Here is an 18,176-nt window from a genome sequence, read left to right on the forward strand (position 1 = left end):
CTTGCAGGAGTTGAACCTCTCACTGACAGCAGGGTTTTGTCGCAGCCAGGTGGGCAGGATTTCATTCAGTGCTGGCTCCTGGAATTCCCCCAAAGCTCTCGGGGTCATTCATAGGCAAGGCTCAATACCAAAAGCGAGCACAAGTGTAAGCCAAGAGGACCCAATCCTGCTGCTTTTCCAAACCATCCAGTCTGGGGAACCATCTGTGAGGCTGGACACGTTACTGAGCAGCGTAACCCTTTTGGGATTTAAACATGCAAGATTTTGGGATGCAGGAACACTACAGCCCTTTGCTTGGCCACTCCGATGTCGAGGAGGATCAACAGGCACTTGTAACTGAGTAGCGAAGGATGCTGGAGGAAGGAGTTAAAGGACTAACCTTTTCCAGGAATTTTATACAAAGCTTGGAAACAATCCCCTCCCTTCCTTTCCCTTCCCTTGGCAATTCCCAGAGAATCATCCACCTCACTGTACACCTACCTGCCTCTCTGCACAAATTCATTTCGGGCTTCAGCAAATACAGTAAAAAGGCTTCCACCACCTTCGCTTAAGGCAAAGAGCAAAGCCATATTTTCAGCAAGACAAATTCAGTAAAATGAGGTCAAAATACAATTCTGAAGACAGCTCCTTTAGAGAATACCCGAATTCTCATTTCTATGAGACAGGCCAATTACCTCCCTGACGGAGCTACGTTTACTAAAACCTAAAGATTCTCTCCAATGCCTGAATTCAGCTCAGCAGCACATACGCATGAAACCAATCCCTAAATTTATTTCGAGCTCTGCTATTAGTTCTCACATAAAAATAAAAAAGGGGGGGGGGGGGGGGAACACCTCCCATCAAAGTCTGCTGGAAATCCAGAACAGGGAGATCTGGCAGGAGACACCGTCACAGGTCAGGCACTACCACAACGGTATTTTTTCCCAACTGTGCGAAATTATGTGTCCACAATTAGTTCCTCCCATCCTTTCATTCACGGTAAGAAAAGGCATTTCAATGAGCTGTCGTGTGTTCTGCTTTATACTTCTCTTACTCAAATCTACTCCAAATTTTACTGATTTTTACATTTCCAAAGCATCCATCCTCTGCGTGGCCTGGTACCTTTGCCCTGCCCTCACCTACCAGTGTTTTCATGTTTGTATCGCTGCTATTAGCCAAGATTGCACTGCTGGGGAAGTTTTCTTTCTGGAGTGTTTAAAGATCCAAAGAACACAAAAGTGGTTTTAGGTTCAAGCAAGTATTCCAGTCTTGAAACGCTGCTCTGGATCGCAACAAACTGCCCAAATAGCCTGCAGAACAACCGGCTGCTTAAAGGACCCAGTATGGAAATTAAAAAATATAATGAAATAAAGGGGAAAAAAATGGAAAAACCCCACAGAGCGAGGAATACAGGGCTAGATCAGATCCATGTCTCTGTTCAAGGCCACCCAAGCAGGCTGCAATAAACCTCGGACAAGAAACCCTTCCATACGACCACAGGTTTGATCCATATCAGAACAGAAAGATTCAAAAATACATAAGTAAAAAGGAATTATTAGGGAGGAATAGTTTTTAAAAACATCTCGTTTCCTTCAGAACATTTAGATCACTGCCAAAGGCCGACTCAAACACGAAGCAGGCTTTTTGCTGTTAGGCCTGGCAGACAAATAACCATCGCAGCACTCGTTTGCATGCTCATCTCCATCGCTCCGATACGCTCCGCTCTGCACATGCAGCCATTCACACTGGCATTTCCGCCTCTGGTTGGTGTGCCGCTCCCCCGCAGGCACAAAAAGGGATCGTGGCTTGGAACAGAGAGGATAAATCGGCAGCAGGAGAGCTCCCCGGCCGCTCCCAAGACGAAACAGCCTCGAAACTGCCAGCTGAAGCAATCGCCTTCACCTACGGCGAAACCCGGGGGGCGCGATTCCACGTGGGATGCGGCACGGGCTGACACCGCACGGCGACCGATGGCACCGGTAATTCAATTGCCAACACGGTGAGTGCCAATAAAAAGCTGTCTTTAGACCCCCACGGGTTAATACGGTCTGTCAAGCCGTAAGGTGAAAGTGATATTTTGGTATTTCGGTTCTGGGGTGCCATACAGACCCTCCACCTGCACACATTTGATCTGGAGTCCCATAATATTCTAGTGGTATTTCCTACTTTTATCTTGTCTAAAAAACACACTGAGGACGATTCCAATTATTGGCAGAAGACATAGTTAGCACTTGTCATAACAATCAGATTATTTTCTCATTAGCTCAGCACAGTGTTAAAATTCCCATTCCTTCGCACACACTGAAGCAGAAGGGGAACCCCTTTAGATTTTCTAAGTATATTCTAAAAATCACTTCTCCTCTTGGACTAGATAAGCCTAATTTCATATTAAACAGCCCAAAAGGTTAATTGCACAAATACTTTACATTTCTCATATCGTTAGGCATAAAAACAAGCAGGGAACGTGGTTGTACTCTACCTACGTGCTGCAGAACCACAACTGGGGCAACCCCATCCCAGCACCCAACTCATACACACAACCAAAGTTCTGCTGCTTGCAGTTCTAGCCATGGATTAATTCATCTTATCCAACGCTCAGACAGGAATCCCCTGAGCTGGGTGCAGCAAATCGTCCCCTTAGTGAAAAGCGTGGCTGCACTGAGCTAAGAAGAAGGGCTCGGGTCCCCCCAGCCCTTGTTGTCTTTTGAAATAAAAGGAAAATTCCATTAGTTTAGAGTAGGATGGAGGGAATGATATAGAACTGTTCTGCTCCTTTCCATAGGAAGACATGGCATGCTGTTGCACATTTAGTAACCAGCTCATTAAAGTTGCATCATCTTCACTTTCCTCTGATTATGAAAGCAAAACACATACGAAACTTATTTTAACATCGATGCTTTTCTTCGAGCAAGACAGTCAATACCTGCAGCAGGCTGATAAAATCGCAGCCACGCTTCAGATCCATCTAGTGCGCTGCTAACAGCTATTACCAAAATACCTTTAGCTCTTTGTATGTGCACTGCCAGACATTAAGGAAGGTAAGAACATTATTCTAGCATTCTCTCATTCGGTGCAAGAAAAGCAGGTGCCACTTAAGAGCATCATGCACAACAGCCATGGACATCTGATGGGTTTAGCAGTCTGGAATGGGGACAAAAGTGATGGGCCCCTACAATTCTGCAGTTTGTTTTCCGGCAAAGATATATGAAAATGCATCCTGAGAAAGCAAAGAACCTTTATCAGTTAATGCATTAGGAAACAGAATGCATAGAAACAGAAGAGCAAAACTTATCAAGTGATTGTTTAGGGTGCCTACTGTGAGACAGATCAAGCACCTATAAAAGCTGGGAAATTACAGGTGCTTCAGTGCCTGCAAAAACTGAGTCCTAAGCTTGACTTTAAAATGAGGGACACTTCCCAGAAACCATCTGCACAAGAACCTACAAAGCCCCGAGCACCTCCTACACGAGAATTGAGGACTCTCTCACTTCTAATCATACTCTCAGTCCATGATGCCTCCGTGGTCTCTTACACCGAAGGAGGGTCTGTGCTCACCCTCTGACACTCAGGCTGGGTTGGAGCCCAGAGGGAGCCGTGTAAGTGCCAGTCCTGCCAAGCCCAGCCCTGGGGGTGGCACGTCAAATGGGCAAGTCTTTGAATTAGGACTTCGGGCTCAATGAAAGCTCAGACAGCGGTTTGGGCCATGTATGATTGCATGAAGAGCCGGCAGCCAGTTCTGCTAAAACATACAAATGTAAAAGCTGGTAACGCCAACGCTCGGGTTAGCTTCGTCTGTCTCAAAACGGCACGGCAACCCTTGCTGCAGTCGTGTAAGAGAACCTGCCCCAGATCCCACCTGACTGCCAGTACCTGGAGTAGCCTCACGCAGAAAGGTTTAATCTTGCTCGGGTTTCGCTTGCTTGCTTCACAAACTTATTCCTAAACCAACCCTAGGAAGGCTGCTGTTAATGGGATGACTTGCTCAGTGAGGAACTGTTCAGCTTGAGGACGAAGGGAGCGCCCAATTCTTTACTCGTTTTGAACTTTTGGTCTGGCTTTCATTTCAGAGATTGGACAGCCACGTATGCACACAGGGATAAAGACGTACGGAACAGCAGACTGCTCGTCCAATAATGAAGCCTTAATTTCAAACCATTCCGTTTATACAGACTGCAAAGCCCATCAAAAGTTTCCCAGTGCCACTTCTGAGAAATAAGCAATGCAGGACGAGGAGGGAGATATCGAAGAGAGATAAATGCAAGACCAGCCTTTAATGCTTAATGGTTCTCACCTGGAATAACAGAGATAGTTTTCAAAGCTCGGAGAACTCTGAAAGTTCTCAATGCTGAGACATTCCCAAGGTCCACAAACTCTGTGACATATCTGCAATGAGGGAGGTCACACACAAAAAACACAATGACAATACACACACCAAAAAAAAACAACAACTACAGACAAAGCAATACATCACTCACAGGGGCCTGTACCCAACAGCTAACACCAACCGGAGGCCGCCTTACCTGGAATTACAGAAATAGTTTTCAAAGCTCTCAGAACCCTGAAAGTGCGCAGAGCTGAAACATTGCCTAGGTTTACAAACTCTGTTATATACCTGCAGAATTAAACCAGAGTTAATGGCACCATTGGGGTCACCTTCCTTTTCATATAGCTGTCTGTTTGTAGGAAACAGTTTGTAATTTACAAATGCTTTAGAATCCGCATTTAAAAGAGAGAGAGAGAAGATTTCAAAGCCAAAACACAGGTTTTTTTTAAGTCTCTCCGCACTTGTCCAGGTACATGGTTAGACACTTGCATTCTTGCCTATGCAGGGCATGAACATTTAAGGCTAACCCTACAGAAGAAGGTAAACGTAAAACTGTCCAACATGCCCGGAGTCCTGGTGACATCACCTCTGTTCAATGGTTTCAGGTATATTCGCTTCACTTTCCTTCATGTTTTTAATAAAGCATCGCCACCCTTCGCTTTGCTTAGCAGCCTTCATTTTAATCCGTTATGCTTTACCACCTGTTTGTGAGCCACAGGTAGCTCTGATTATCCCCATTTTACGGAGGGATAAACCTGAGATACACAGAGGGTAAGAGGCTTAGTGCAAGGTTAACGGAGTTCCATTTATCACAATGTAGAAGAGAATATTTCCTCTGTGCTGTCTGGAGAAGCAGGGTATGAAAACATAAAGCAATGCGCGATATTCAAAATTCCTCCTGGTGCAGGAAGGCCACCACAAGAGTTTCCAAAAAACTTGGACTCTGTTAATGGGATTTAAACAACACAGGTTTGTTCTAGCCCTTGGCACAAAAAAGAATTTGATTTGATGTTTCCAGGGCCAAACTCTCCTACAGCAAAGCGACCTCAGTGGAAATAAAGGGATTATATAGTTAGACCAGCTCAAGTTTTAGCAGATTTATTTTGTATTGATGCGGTGGGCCTTTTAAAGCCAGCATGCTGTTACTTGTTAATTGCTTCAGAAAGGAAGTAACCGATCCCCAGCAAATTCAACCTATGTGCAGAGAGCTGGGAGCCTGACCCACAAAGGCACCTTTACTCTGGGCTCAGCAGATCCAAAAGGGAAACTACAAGGTCAGGGAGTCATGGGCTCTTTGCCTTTTGTGTCCAACATCCAACTCTTTGCATGTAACCAAAATGCACAACTAAAAGGGCAAACACTCAGGAAAATCAGCAACCTAGGCTGCAGAACGCAGCCAAAGCAGGGCCATGGCATTTTATATGATTAAAGCATTTTATTCGAATCAAATTCAAGTGCTCGGAACCCTTGAAAACCGAGCTCCTGAGCCTTCCTCCATGGTCTTTGAGTCTTCATTGGCCATCACTGACTGTGGGAGCCCAAACGTGCACACATGTAATATTTCAAAGCATATAAAAGGGAAAAAATGTCTTCCACCAGCCACTGCGATTGCCGGTGCCGTACACCTGGTTCTCAGCAGCAGTACTACGACTGATCGACCAGCAAGGCAGGGCACTAAGGACCAAGCCCTGCCACCAGAGGTCTGGTGCGCATCTCCAGGTTCAGCTGGGAGCTCAGGCAGCCACAGGGACTCCTCGTTCTCAGCCCAACGTAAGCTGATCCAGCACAAGAGAAAAGAACGAGGAAGCAAAATAAAGTGTCTCCTTTTCTGACACCGCTTCTTCATTAGAAATTGTTCAACCTGCAAGCTGCAGCCCAAGAAATTTTAACACGTAAGCCCACAGAGGGAAGGGGTGGTAGAGACTGGAATTCAGAGATGGTCTGCTCCTAATCCTATGCTCAACAGATTCAGCTGCTGCTCTGGCACGTGAGCTGATCTACAATGTTAGACACTATTATAAAATCTTTTCTTAACAAAGGCAGGTTTTAGAAAATTGCGTTTTTCTGCAGCAGCATTGCTGCTAAATCCAGAGTGGTGTTTTAGATCTGCCTCTGTGTCAGGCTTTCTATTGAAAAATCAAAGGAATCTTCTGGGGATTCACTTAAGCTTTCCTTGGTTTATTTTTTCCTTACACACCCACCCTCTTCCTACGGTCTCATCCCCTCCCGTATGCCACAAATACCTGAAATAATCTGAAAATGCAACTTACGCCATCATGATCACACTGAAATCTAGCCAGTTCCATGGATCACGTAGGAAAGTAAAGCCATCTATACAGAAACCTCTTGCAATAATTTTCACAAGTGATTCAAATGTATAAATACCAGTGAATGTATACCTGTTAAAAGGAATAAAGAGAGCCGCACTGAGAAGTTTGTAGAAATGTAAAGCTAGACATGAAAACAGATGAATTGCAAGCACTTTTGTCTAAACAAAGTGGATATAAAAGACTTGAGTTCATGCTAGCTTAAATATGAGTAAGAGCAGATTTCTGAAAAGCAGCATTCCGTACAATTCTTAAAAATAGAAGAAGTATTACTTACTCCACATTCTTCGACCATTCAGGCGGGTTACTAAAAGTCATGAATACACAGTTGGTCAAAATAGTGCACATAATGATCATGCTAAATACTGTAGAACAAAGTCAAGGATCAAAGGCACACTAGCATGGCTCTTTACATCAGCTTACAGCTCCCTAAAGATCCCTGCACTACACCAGCACTCAACAACTCCCAGTCTGTTCTCGATGTGCTATACGTAACAGCCAAGATGCTTCCTGCAGTCATGGGAGATAAGAACAGGGGTGACTCTATACAAATAGTATTTTTACATCACCATTCACTTTATTTCCTATTTTTTAGCATGCATTAGCAATTCAAAAATCACATGGCTTAATAAAAATGCCTTCCCAAACAACTCCATCTACGCAGCATCATCAAAATGTGTGCTCTGCTAACACATCCAACAGGGAAGCAGCACTGCAATCCACAGACACCTACGGTTTAGTTTGGAGAAAATCTTACAAATCTTTGCAAGGTGTACTGGAAAGGAAACATGCACCTTCCGTGCACGCCACACGGATCGATTTGTACTTCTGAGACAGGATTTTATTTGCTGTTTCTGATTCCCTGCTGGAAGAGGCAGGTTTACATACCTTGTACCACCTGCCAGCTGCTGTAGTCTCCCAGTTCACTTTCTCACTGTTGCATATCCAGTCATTTGCAAGAGCAAAAATGATAAAATTTAAAACACTGTTTTTGTTTGTTTTTTGTTTTTTGTTTTTTTTTTGTCTTAAAGGCAACAGGTTTTCAGACCATTCTGTTAAGAGAAAGAGGAAGGAGGAGTGGCTAGGAATAAAATCTCTGACTCCTCAAATGTAAATACAGAGAGCTGTTACTCCTTATCCCTTTATATTAACATTCAGCTTGGGCAAACTGGCTCATCATCTTCTCAATGTCCACTGATATCATTCATCAGCACAATTTTGTACACCCAAGCTGAGATTTCTCACGTGTGGTCAGCATGTTGACCAAGAGTACCTTCTCCTAAACTCCCTGCTCCCTCTGTGTGTTCAGGACACGTTTGCAGGTACAAGGTGCCGGAGAAGCCATTTGAGGAGCACTGTAGGGCCAGCCCAGTTTCGGAATTGGAAGTTCAAGTGGATTTTAACTACTGAACTATTAGCAGAATGGTGAAATTCAGGGTCAGATCCAAAGCTGTTTGACTTCAGAAAATGATTTAAGCGGACTCAAATGGCTCTCCATCTCCAAGCACATCCAGAGGGGAGGAAAATCCACAAGAGGCAACACCAGCCAAAAAAACACACTCCCAGCCTCAGCACCCAAGTCGAGTTTGAAGCATTAGAAGATGGAAAAGCTTTTCCTTCTTGAGACGCAAGAAGTTAGTACTGAGAAGTCCCTAAAACAACAAATGAACGTGCTTCATTAAGATCTGTTTTAGGGTCACAAACAAACAGGGCCAACCAGCTCATCCACTATACTGCTTTTTTCCTCCTCTCTTAATAACACATGCAGGTGATGGTTCAGTACTTCCAATACTTATCAGTGTCTGCGTAGCGATGGAGGAATGGACACAGATTGGTACAGATTAGCAAGGAATATAAATTAAACATTTACTTGATCGGATATGTCTAAACGGCCATGCTTTTTCATTCAACACAAATCCAGCTTCACCAGGCACAGAACTGTAATTCATAAATAAAGTTTGAATTGAGCAACAGGACAACAGGTAAGAGATTTTTCAACCAACAAAGACCAAAAGAACTCAGCAGTAAAAAGGATATGAATGTATCAAAATTTTAATAGCTATTCTTCTAAACAGATTAAAAGGACTTAAAATGTACAAGGCAGGTGTGGCACTAAATCGGAAGAGTGTTTTCCCTCTGTTTAGTACTACAAAGGTCTGTAGAGAAAGAAACAAAGAGAGAAAAAGAAAGAAAGAGAGAGAGAGTTAATGCATGAAAATCAAAGTGTGAACAGTATAAAGAAAAGCCCAACAACTTCCATGGTAAAAAAAGAAAAAAAAATCTATTTTCTGCTCTTTTAAATGATAATCTCCATTGCAAAGTTCCCACTAGGGAAAAACATACCTACCAGTACCCCACGAATAATCCTACTGCAAAGCACCCGTTTTACTAGCCACAACAGAGCCCAAGCCAGATCTCCCAAGCGAGAGCGCGAGTTTCTATCACACGGGGCAGGAGCAGCGCTCGCCCTGTCTGAGAGGCAAGAACCGAGGCCCAAGACCTCTACGGATCACAAACTGAAGGGCAGGAGCAAGCAGCTGAACCCTGCCTTCGACCCCGTGCACACCACCGTCCTCATGGCACGGCGCTGGGGCTGCCTGTGCCTCTGTCCCATGCCTTGCTAGCCGCTACACCGGGACCCCGGTTTTAGGGGACACCCAACCTGCAAAAAGAGATGGACAGGTAAGCAGAAGGACAGGCAACGGCTGAGGCCCACCCCAGCAGACCCGAGGAGGCAGCTAGCCGTCATATCCAGCGTTCCCACTCGCTGGCACTTTGGAACATATTCCACCGCGGTGCCCAAGTTCCAGTCACAGTCATGCGCTCTCCCTGCCTTTAATTAGCGAGTTTGGGTTCACTCCTGTACGCGGAGCCCGCGGCATGAATCACGTCAACATGTGGCAGGATAGATCTCGGCTCTCCACCACCCTTAAAATACAGACCCGCTGCTTTCTCTCCCCACGAGCTGAGCGTGCGGCTCCCAAAGCACGGGGAGAATCACACGCAGCCATCTGGAAATGCAAAATTAGAACCCCGGTCGCTCGATCCCGGCACGCTCCTAGCACCCACCACTCGACTTGAAGGGAGAAGAAGAAAAAAAAGTCACTTGTGTGCACCGAAAATCTCAAGTCTTTTTCCCTCCCGGCACCATTTTCCCCGTTTCCCTGCAGGATGCGGCGGGGTGGATGAGATGGGGGATTACGGGCGGCCGGGCGCGGGGGCGCGGAGCGGAGCGAGCTCGCTGCAAGCTGCCTCCCCGGCAGCAGCCCACCGCCTGGCACAGCCCCGAGAGTCCAACACGGGGGAATCCACCAGGGCTTTCTGCCAACGCAGTCGCTGTGCTTCCCCAGGAGGCTTCGCTCTTCGGAAATTTGTCATTTCCCTCCTAGCAAGTGAAACCAGGCGTCTTCGCTCGTTTGGCTAAATTAGACCGGTGAGCAGTAAATTATTTGAAAAAGGAAATCAAAATCAGATTGTGGTTCAGCGCTGAGTGAGAAATATTAGTTAGCATAACCACTAATGCATCTCCCAACAAAGAGCACTTTAAAGACAGCTTTGGAGAGCTCTTAAATTGCAGCATCAAGAATTAATGAACAGATTACCTTGACGTGCAGGAATATTATAAAAGGCCATAAGTTTTCCAAAGTTGCCAATTACAGAGTGCTCACGGGCTGCTGGCTTTAAGACCCTAGCACAACAAACTTTCAAGATTCCCCTCCCATTCCTTTTTAAACCTCCTCTCATGCCCACAAAAGGTTCCTCCCTGCGACGGGGGCATTCACAGGCTTGTGTCCCTAGCCCGGCATGGCTCTCAGCACTCTGATGTCCCTCAAGCAAGGAATTTTCCAGCATGGTTGTGCTCAAAATTATGCGAGCACTAGGTGAGCTGGATGAAGGCAGAAATCCTCCTTTGGAAGGCGGCTAAGGTCCATTCCCATTTCGACACGGGGAAATCGCAGTGTGGGAGTGCTCCAACTTGCCTAGACTCAGCTCAGCAAGGCAGAAGCAAAACCTCTCCTCGCCTGCAGACACAGACGCACGCTGCGCCGCAGACGTAAGCCAACCCAAAGACTTCAGGCCCGTGCTAGAAGAGCAAGCCAGGCTTGCAGAGCGGGCGAAGCAGATGTAAACCGCTCCACACCGAAGGGCAGGCGCCGCGAGCCTTGGCACACCGCCGTGGTTGCATGGAAACAGCCATTTTCGAAAGCCATTTCCCCAAGGATGGAGCCTGAAATTTGGCACTCCCTGGTGGTAACACAAGCTGCTTGGTCCAACCATGAGGGCAACAGCCTACGACATGTGAATGCCTCGTTCTGCTCGCCAGCTCGGTCCATCAGCTATCACCTGACCTTGCACACAACAATTCTTTGTTTCCTCTTCCACGCTCTTCCCAGCTCTCTCTTCTTGCACCGTGCTGCTTCTTGAACTTGCTGCTTTCTGTAAAGCTTGTCAAAATCAGGCCTTTCAGTAATACAAGTGCCATACATTCCAGTCTGCTCACTGATTATCACGGTTCCAAGACCCACTGCTATGGTTCCCCAGCGTATCTTATAAAATCCTGGGTAAATCTCCACTTGGCCTTCTTAATAGAAAGAATGGCACAAAAGCCAAAAAGCGTTTGGCAATTTAAAATCTTCATTCTTCTTTCTGCTGCTGACATATTAAAACTCAATTTCAAAATGGCTGCATGCTCTTAAAATGCTTGCTGGTTCGGGTCCAAGAACATCCTTAAGCCCTTTTAAGATCTGCTGAGGCAAAGCTTAAAACTCAGAGAAAGGTGATACCTGGAAAAAGGCATTCTGCAGTCTTCTTGTAAGGGATGAAGCCTGGCTGAACTTTCAAAGTCTCAGTTTGTTGCTTCAGAGGCATGAAAAGGCTCTGTCCACTTAAGTTTTCTTAACGTTGTCTGAGAATCTAGGCTTTAAAAACCCTTTGAATACTTCTCACATAAAAGAAGTAATATTGCAAAAGATAAGTCAAGATTTTTTTCTAAATCAATTTGCAAAACAGCGCATGAAAGAAGCTATGCTGGAGAGCACGACAGAATTGATCGAGGGAGGGCAAAGAGAATTCCAGTTATGTGGAGATTTAAACTAATCTGGCTTCATGCAGGTTTTACATTAAGCATTTCTGTAATGGCTGAAAAGTGAGGAGGAGTGGGCAGAAGATTTAAGAAGAAAACAGCTTTATGAACAGCACATGAACATATGGAAGCACATTCCTACAGTGGTAACATGATGACTGCCTTACTGCCAGTGCTAAGCAAAAGAGAGCAGAGACGTTCTGCTGACACCCCGAGCACTCTGCTTGAACACAGCTATTTTCAAGAGGAATTTACAGGGGATTCTGGCACCCCGTAAGCTGAAGAAGCATCCACAGCATTTAATATATCAACACAAAATATTTTGCATATCTCTTTTGGCTCAAAAAGTGTACTTTCTAATACTGAAAACATTTTTCTACCCCCACCCTCCAAAAAGGAGAAAAATTTATCCTTTGTTACTAAATTATTTTCTGCCACTGAAAAGCTCACGGAGGGAAAAAAGTATCGGCCACATTCTGCTCTCGCTTTAATCTCTTGGTTGAACTCCAAAATAGAAAAAGGCCAGGTTGGACGAGGCCCTGGTGGGTGGCATCCCTGCCCATGGCAGCGGGTTGGACCTGGATGGTCTTTAAGGTCCCTTCCAACCCGAGCCGTTCTCTGATCCCACGAAGCGCTCCCTCTCCTTTGCCTGTTCCTTTTGAGCCTGCTGGAGAGATGGAGTGGAAGAAAAACCACCATCAAACGCTAAGTCCTGGAAAAGGCTTTTGCTTTTGGAAATAGAAGGCTGACTCTTGAGGTGGCCCCAATCTTTTGCTTCTTCCCTCTGTTTCTTCACTGAAACGTGTGTGGAACTCAGCGCCAGCCTCCCGACCTCGCAGAGCCATAACCTTGTCGTAGAGGAGTCCCGAGCGAAGGCTCCTTGAAGCACACGCCGGAGACAAGCACGCCTCTCCCACGTTTCCCATCCCTGTAATTTTCCCGGTTCCACACCCTCAAGGTGACATTCCGGGCTGGAGGGCCCGTTTCCAAACGATGCATGTGACTTGACGAAGTTGCAAGTCACTCCATTGGCACATACACACGAGCAAGATCCTCAGGTGCCCATCTGCAAGCTATAGGTGACCTCAGACAGTCCCACTCCAGCCTCTGATGTCCAGCAAGGCGCAGACTTTTCTACAAACTTGGGGCTGATTTCTCCACTGGAAACAACCCGCCTAAGCTTATGTGTGGTCTCCGCTCCCAGAAAAAGCACGGACCTTCTACTGCCTCCTAAATGGAGCAATCACAGGAGCATTTGAACCTTCACCTCGTTCTGCAGCGAGCACGAAAGATTCAGATCAAGTGGAATGGGTGGCAGCTGCTTGAGGTGAGCGGCCACAGCCCGGCAAAAGTCACGTTCAATGGGTAGGAACAGGCGAGGAGCTGATTAGTAGGACTGACAGCCCCAGCCGTAATTGGAAGAGAAGGAAAGAGAGGCTTAAAAAATGGGAAGACATTCAAAAAAATTTGAATAAGCCTGTGGAAATAGAAGAGGATGATGATCCTTACCTCTTGCATAAGCAGACACTGGAGGATGTTCAGCTCTGTGGCACACGTTCACGTGGAGAATCTTCCCGTTTCTCCCCATTCTGCTCAGCGCCTGCCACAGGCTCAGACAAACCCAGCACCAGGTCTCAAGAGCACGAGCAAAATGATGCAATTAAGTGAACAGCAACTTTCTAGGGCAGGAAGTGTTTGATCTGACTGGGCAATAGGAAAATACGCTTACAAATTCTGACTCGCTGCCTGCCTAGACTTTGAGGCAATCAGCTGGTTTGCTTTCATTGCTGAGGATGCTCACCCAGGTGTGTCCTCTGAATTCCCTTTGTACACGTCAACAAGGAAGTCCACGTGCAAGGATTTGGGTTTTAATTGAAATTTTTCAGGTGTCCGCATCAGATATCACAGGCAAGTAATGCTTCTACCATGTACTCCAAATCAGGAATTGCACGGCGATTTTTACTTGCAAAACAAAGAATCATGGAAAAATTTCTCTCTGGTAGTTCTACAAAGACAAAGAGGAGCTACCTGAGCTCCATAAACTGTTACCTGTGAGCAAATGGACTTTCCTGATTCTATTAAGAGTCATTACCCCCATTTTGCAAAGCAAAGCAACTGAGCAGCTCATTACCCCCATTTTGCAAAGCAAAGCAATGAAGCAGCTTGGACAAAACAGACTGGCTCGCAGAGCTGGGCTCTGAACCCTGGAGTTTTGACTCCCTGACCACGGTCCTGTTTCTAGGTCACTCCTTTTCTCCTTTAAATATCAGTTAACAGGCCACTGGAAAGTTCAGCTTCTCAGTTAAAATGCAGTTTCAATTCCCTTAGACAAACCAAGATCACCGTGTCCTACTGCAAGGAAAAGCAACCAGCTGATTTGTTCCTATGCATGCTGTACATCTAGCTTTAAAAGAAAAGACCTATGATGCAAAGCCTTCTGGCAAATGCTAGAGGGAAAAAAAAATCTTGGAAAACTTCCCATGATTCAAGCAGATTTGCAATTCCTGATGATTCAGAGAAGGGGCTTTTTTAAATGGCCTTAAAAAAACTCTTTGTGGGAAGTCACCGACTAGTCGAAGAAGCACACACCTAAGCTCTTGCCATACCAAAGTGGATGCAAAAGAAAAATGTTAATCTGGTGTTTATGGGGTGAGCAAGGCTCTTTTTGCAGAACAGCGAGTACGAGGCTGGCAGGGCTGTGCGAGCTTGCCTCCAGTCTCCAGAACCTTCCCTTCCAGCTGCGGCTGCTCCGGTTCCACCAAGAGCTCGCAGACCATGCGAGCAGAAACCTCGCGAGTGGCGACGTGCAGAACTGTATGGCTCTCTTCTGGAGACACGCCAGATGTCTTCAAAGCTGGCAACGGGGCTTATTTTTTCTATAAGGGAAGATTTCTCAATAGCATTGTGTTTGGAGGCAAATCTGAAGACTGAGAAAGGGTGAGGGCTACCCTGTCTCCTGGTGAAACAAGCAAGAAGTCTGCCCCGCGACATGGGGACCTGCTGCCCTTCCAGCACTGCCTGGCTACTTTAGCTAGAAGGAACACGGCCTGATCCTCCAACACAGTCTGTTTTCCTACACGAACAAGGTGCAAAACATCCTCTCTGGATTTGCAGTGACTTTTCCTAACGCCTACTTCGGTCAGGTGCAAGTGGCCAAGCCAAAGCCAGAGTGATCCTGGGAACCGCTCTTACGCTCCGTGCCTCTGTCTCACAGCCTGCCCACACCAAAACCAGGCAACAACAGATTTGTTTAATAAAGAGAAAATATTTGCTTAATAAAGAGAAAATATTTCCGAGGGATAACATAAGCTTCTTTCTTACCAACAACAGCAGTTGTCAATACACTTCCTTCAGTAAACCAGCCACCTAAGCACCGAGCTGACTGGTTTTCAGCACACACCGTATTTCGAAGCCCTGCTCTGAGCCACCACCTGTACTCCCAGCACCGCTGCCGACGTAAATAAGCATTAAATTCACTAGTGGGAATGCCGAGAACAATCCTCAGTTATCCTTAACTCTAGCATCAGTTGACTTCATACGAACGTTGCCCTGCAAGTCCCAGAATCACTTTTGAACATGGCAAGAAATGTCTGCCCCGGCACAAATCCTGACATATTTTGTTACCCATGAGAACTTACTGATTTTACCTGACAGCCACTTTATCCAAGTTTTGATGGTCACATCAAAGTTGTCACATATACTGTCATCGCATATACAAAGCTCGAGCTTCTCAAATGCAGCTACGCCCCAGATATATCTTTCTGGTAATTATCTCAGCTTATTCAAATTACATTTCTATCAAAGAAAGCAATGAAATTAAACAGCAGAAAAGAGCCTTGGTTTTTAAGTGTCTAGCCTTCAAAGAAAATTCGTGATCACACTCTTCCTGATTTCACCAGTAGATTCCCCCCTCCATACCCAGCAGTTTGCTTACTCACCACTTCCCTCGAGATACCACTTCATTTCTTAACACATTTCAGCACCAATAAATGTCTCCTGCCACATCACCTTAATTTCACAGACAAATTTTTTTTTAAATAAAAAATTCTGAGGATGAAAGCATTTGAAATAATTTCTCACTTCTTTTTTTTGGTCACAATTCTAAATACCACAGTTTCATTCTGATCAACTTCAAAATGAATTCCATGCAAGTAATGAAATACACACTTAAAACCGTTACCGTTACCCCACAGTTAAATTCTTCTTATTGCCCTCATGGTTAAAATTGGCACATTAGCACAACTCTGCTATTTTTAATTTCCAGACCTTGTTCTGCTGTCTCTATCCAAGCAGATGCTTAAAAGACTGATCGTATCATCTCTAACTTAGCTGGATAATTGTTCCAAAGGTGCATGAAGCACAAGGGAAATACCGTAAAACTTCAAGAAAAGAACAGACAACAACAACAACGCCCCATCCAAAGACTCCATTCTTTGTCTTCTATTTAAACCATACCCAAACCTGCAACCTCCCAAGCAAAAGGTGGTTTAGTGACTTCTTCCTTGCAGACTCACTTTCTGGGTCATATAATAAGGGTCAAAGTCCTCCAGTGGTACAGCAACCAGGCCTTTAGGGATGTCCCCGTAGATGAAAGGCAAATTCTTCCCTGCCTCAAGGTCACTGTTTGGTTTTGGTTTGCTGTCTTCATCGTCATCCCGGTGGCTGCTGTCTTGCTTTGGACGCTTCTTCTTTTTTTCTTCTGCAATGCGTTTCTCAATGTTAGCCAGAGACTCCGGAGTGAAAGGTTTAAAACTATCGGGGCCTGGTGGTGCGAGCAGCCGTGCTGCCATCTTTTCATCCTGCAGCAGCTTCTTTAGTGATGTTGCAGCCCGGACAGGTCAGCTCTGCAGGGGAGCAAACAGCACAGGCAGAACAAAGAGTCAGTCACGGGAAAAACAGGCGGACCAGCACATTTCACCGAAGACCTAAAAACAACCAGGCCTTCAGGTCCCCGCGGAGAGGGGCCAGCACTGCGCATTTTGGCCCCTGCACAAGCATCCAACAACAGCGATCTCCAACCACGGCACCCAAAGCCCATCTCCAACCACGGCACCCAAAGCCCATCTCCAACCACGGCACCCAAAGCCCATCTCCAACCACGGCACCCAAAGCCCATCTCCAACCACGGCACCCAAAGCCCATCTCCAACCACGGCACCCAGAGCCCATCTCCAACCACGGCACCCAGAGCCCATCTCCAACCACGGCACCCAGAGCCCATCTCCAACCACAGCACCCAGAGCCCATCCCGGCTGGGGAGCCTCCCGACCACAAACTAGAGCACAGAATCTTTTCTGAAAAGCAACTTTAGTTAAAAAAAGTATATTCCTGGAAAAAGTATATATACAGTGTATTTACTAGGCATTGTTCTCTAGCAAACTGATTATTAGAGAAAATTTCCAAGCCAGCTCTGTTCCCGAGGTCAGGAAGAGGTGCTCAGCCACATCTAAAAGGGGCTGGGTGCCAGCATGCTCCTCACCCTGCTGCGGAGGCACCCTGGCTCCTAATGCCAAAGATGAACAACTTGGGTTGAATTTGTTGAATTTTAGGGTTTGCCAACAGGCGCAGAACACGCCGAGCTCCTGGGACAGGAGCGCTCCTTCCTGCCCTACCTGACGTTACCGTGGTTTAGAAATTCCCTGAAACCTGTGCTATAGCCCTGAGCTTTACAATTCAGCTATTTCAGCACGAAATTAGCCACCAACGGCCTCCGTGGTCCTTCACTTCGAGGGCCATACTGTAATCAGGTGGAAGGGCTCAGGGAACGCAGAGGCAGCGGCCCCCCGGGACATGCTCCCACCCGAGGGACGGGCTGGGGCTGGCGCGCACTTGCCCAGCCTTGGCAATGGGCTCACTCCGAAACTGAGCATCACAGCTTGCTCTGAAGATCAGCGGAATTCCTGCATAAACCCAGCATACAAACAGGAGAGTTTTTAAAAATACCTGGAGATCCCACTCAACCTTTAAATAAAGTACCTTGGGGATTTCCAGAACCTAGAGCTACTGGAGCAAAGTATCCCTCCAAGTGACCACAGCTCATTCCTCTACCCATGACAGCGCCGTTCGCACATTTGCTCTGAGTTCATGCAAATCTAAAGCTGCCCCACACACGTAAAGCTTAATCAAGCATTGTTTCCAGCTCAGGTTTTGTTTGCAGATGCAAAAAATTTAAGTATAGATCTTCCTCCTTATGTAACTACCCAGCATAGCTGGGGCTGGGACTCTTCTCGTATAAACTCGACCAGGTATTTCCAGAATAATAGCAACAGACTTGAAAAATATGGCAAGAAGGAGAAAGAAATAAATGGCAGCATCTTGGTTGCAATATCTCTAGAAACATCATAAAATAGTTTGCTGATATTAAGGAAAAATTAATTTATTCTATTCTTGCAGCATTTGCATGCATTTAATTACCAAATTTCCCACATACTGTGAAACTATATAGCAGCGTTGGGGATGTGGTC

At 45.9% G+C, this 18,176-nt stretch overlaps 1 protein-coding gene across 11 annotated transcripts in view; it reads right to left on the reverse strand.

The window, feature by feature from the left end:
* SCN8A (sodium voltage-gated channel alpha subunit 8) overlaps nt 1–18,176 on the reverse strand; it is a 60,969-nt gene that overhangs the window by 31,196 nt on the left and 11,597 nt on the right. For 6 of the 11 annotated variants that reach the window (XM_066985694.1, XM_066985698.1, XM_066985692.1 and 3 more), the window contains 5 exons: nt 16,228–16,557; nt 8,667–8,786; nt 6,908–6,996; nt 6,574–6,702; nt 4,271–4,362 (listed from right to left, as the gene is read on the reverse strand). In XM_066985694.1, the coding sequence (XP_066841795.1) occupies nt 4,271–4,362; nt 6,574–6,702; nt 6,908–6,996; nt 8,667–8,786; nt 16,228–16,503 (706 nt within the window). In that variant the 5' untranslated portion in view covers nt 16,504–16,557. Of the gene's footprint in view, nt 1–4,270; nt 4,363–4,499; nt 4,592–6,573; nt 6,703–6,907; nt 8,569–8,666; nt 8,787–16,227; nt 16,558–18,176 lie in introns of those variants that run through there. The other 5 variants (XM_066985699.1, XM_066985697.1, XM_066985700.1 and 2 more) reach the window with 4 other exon arrangements.

Source organism: Anser cygnoides, chromosome 32 (assembly GCF_040182565.1).
Source record: "Anser cygnoides isolate HZ-2024a breed goose chromosome 32, Taihu_goose_T2T_genome, whole genome shotgun sequence".
In the NCBI taxonomy this organism is placed as follows: Eukaryota; Metazoa; Chordata; class Aves; order Anseriformes; family Anatidae; genus Anser; species Anser cygnoides.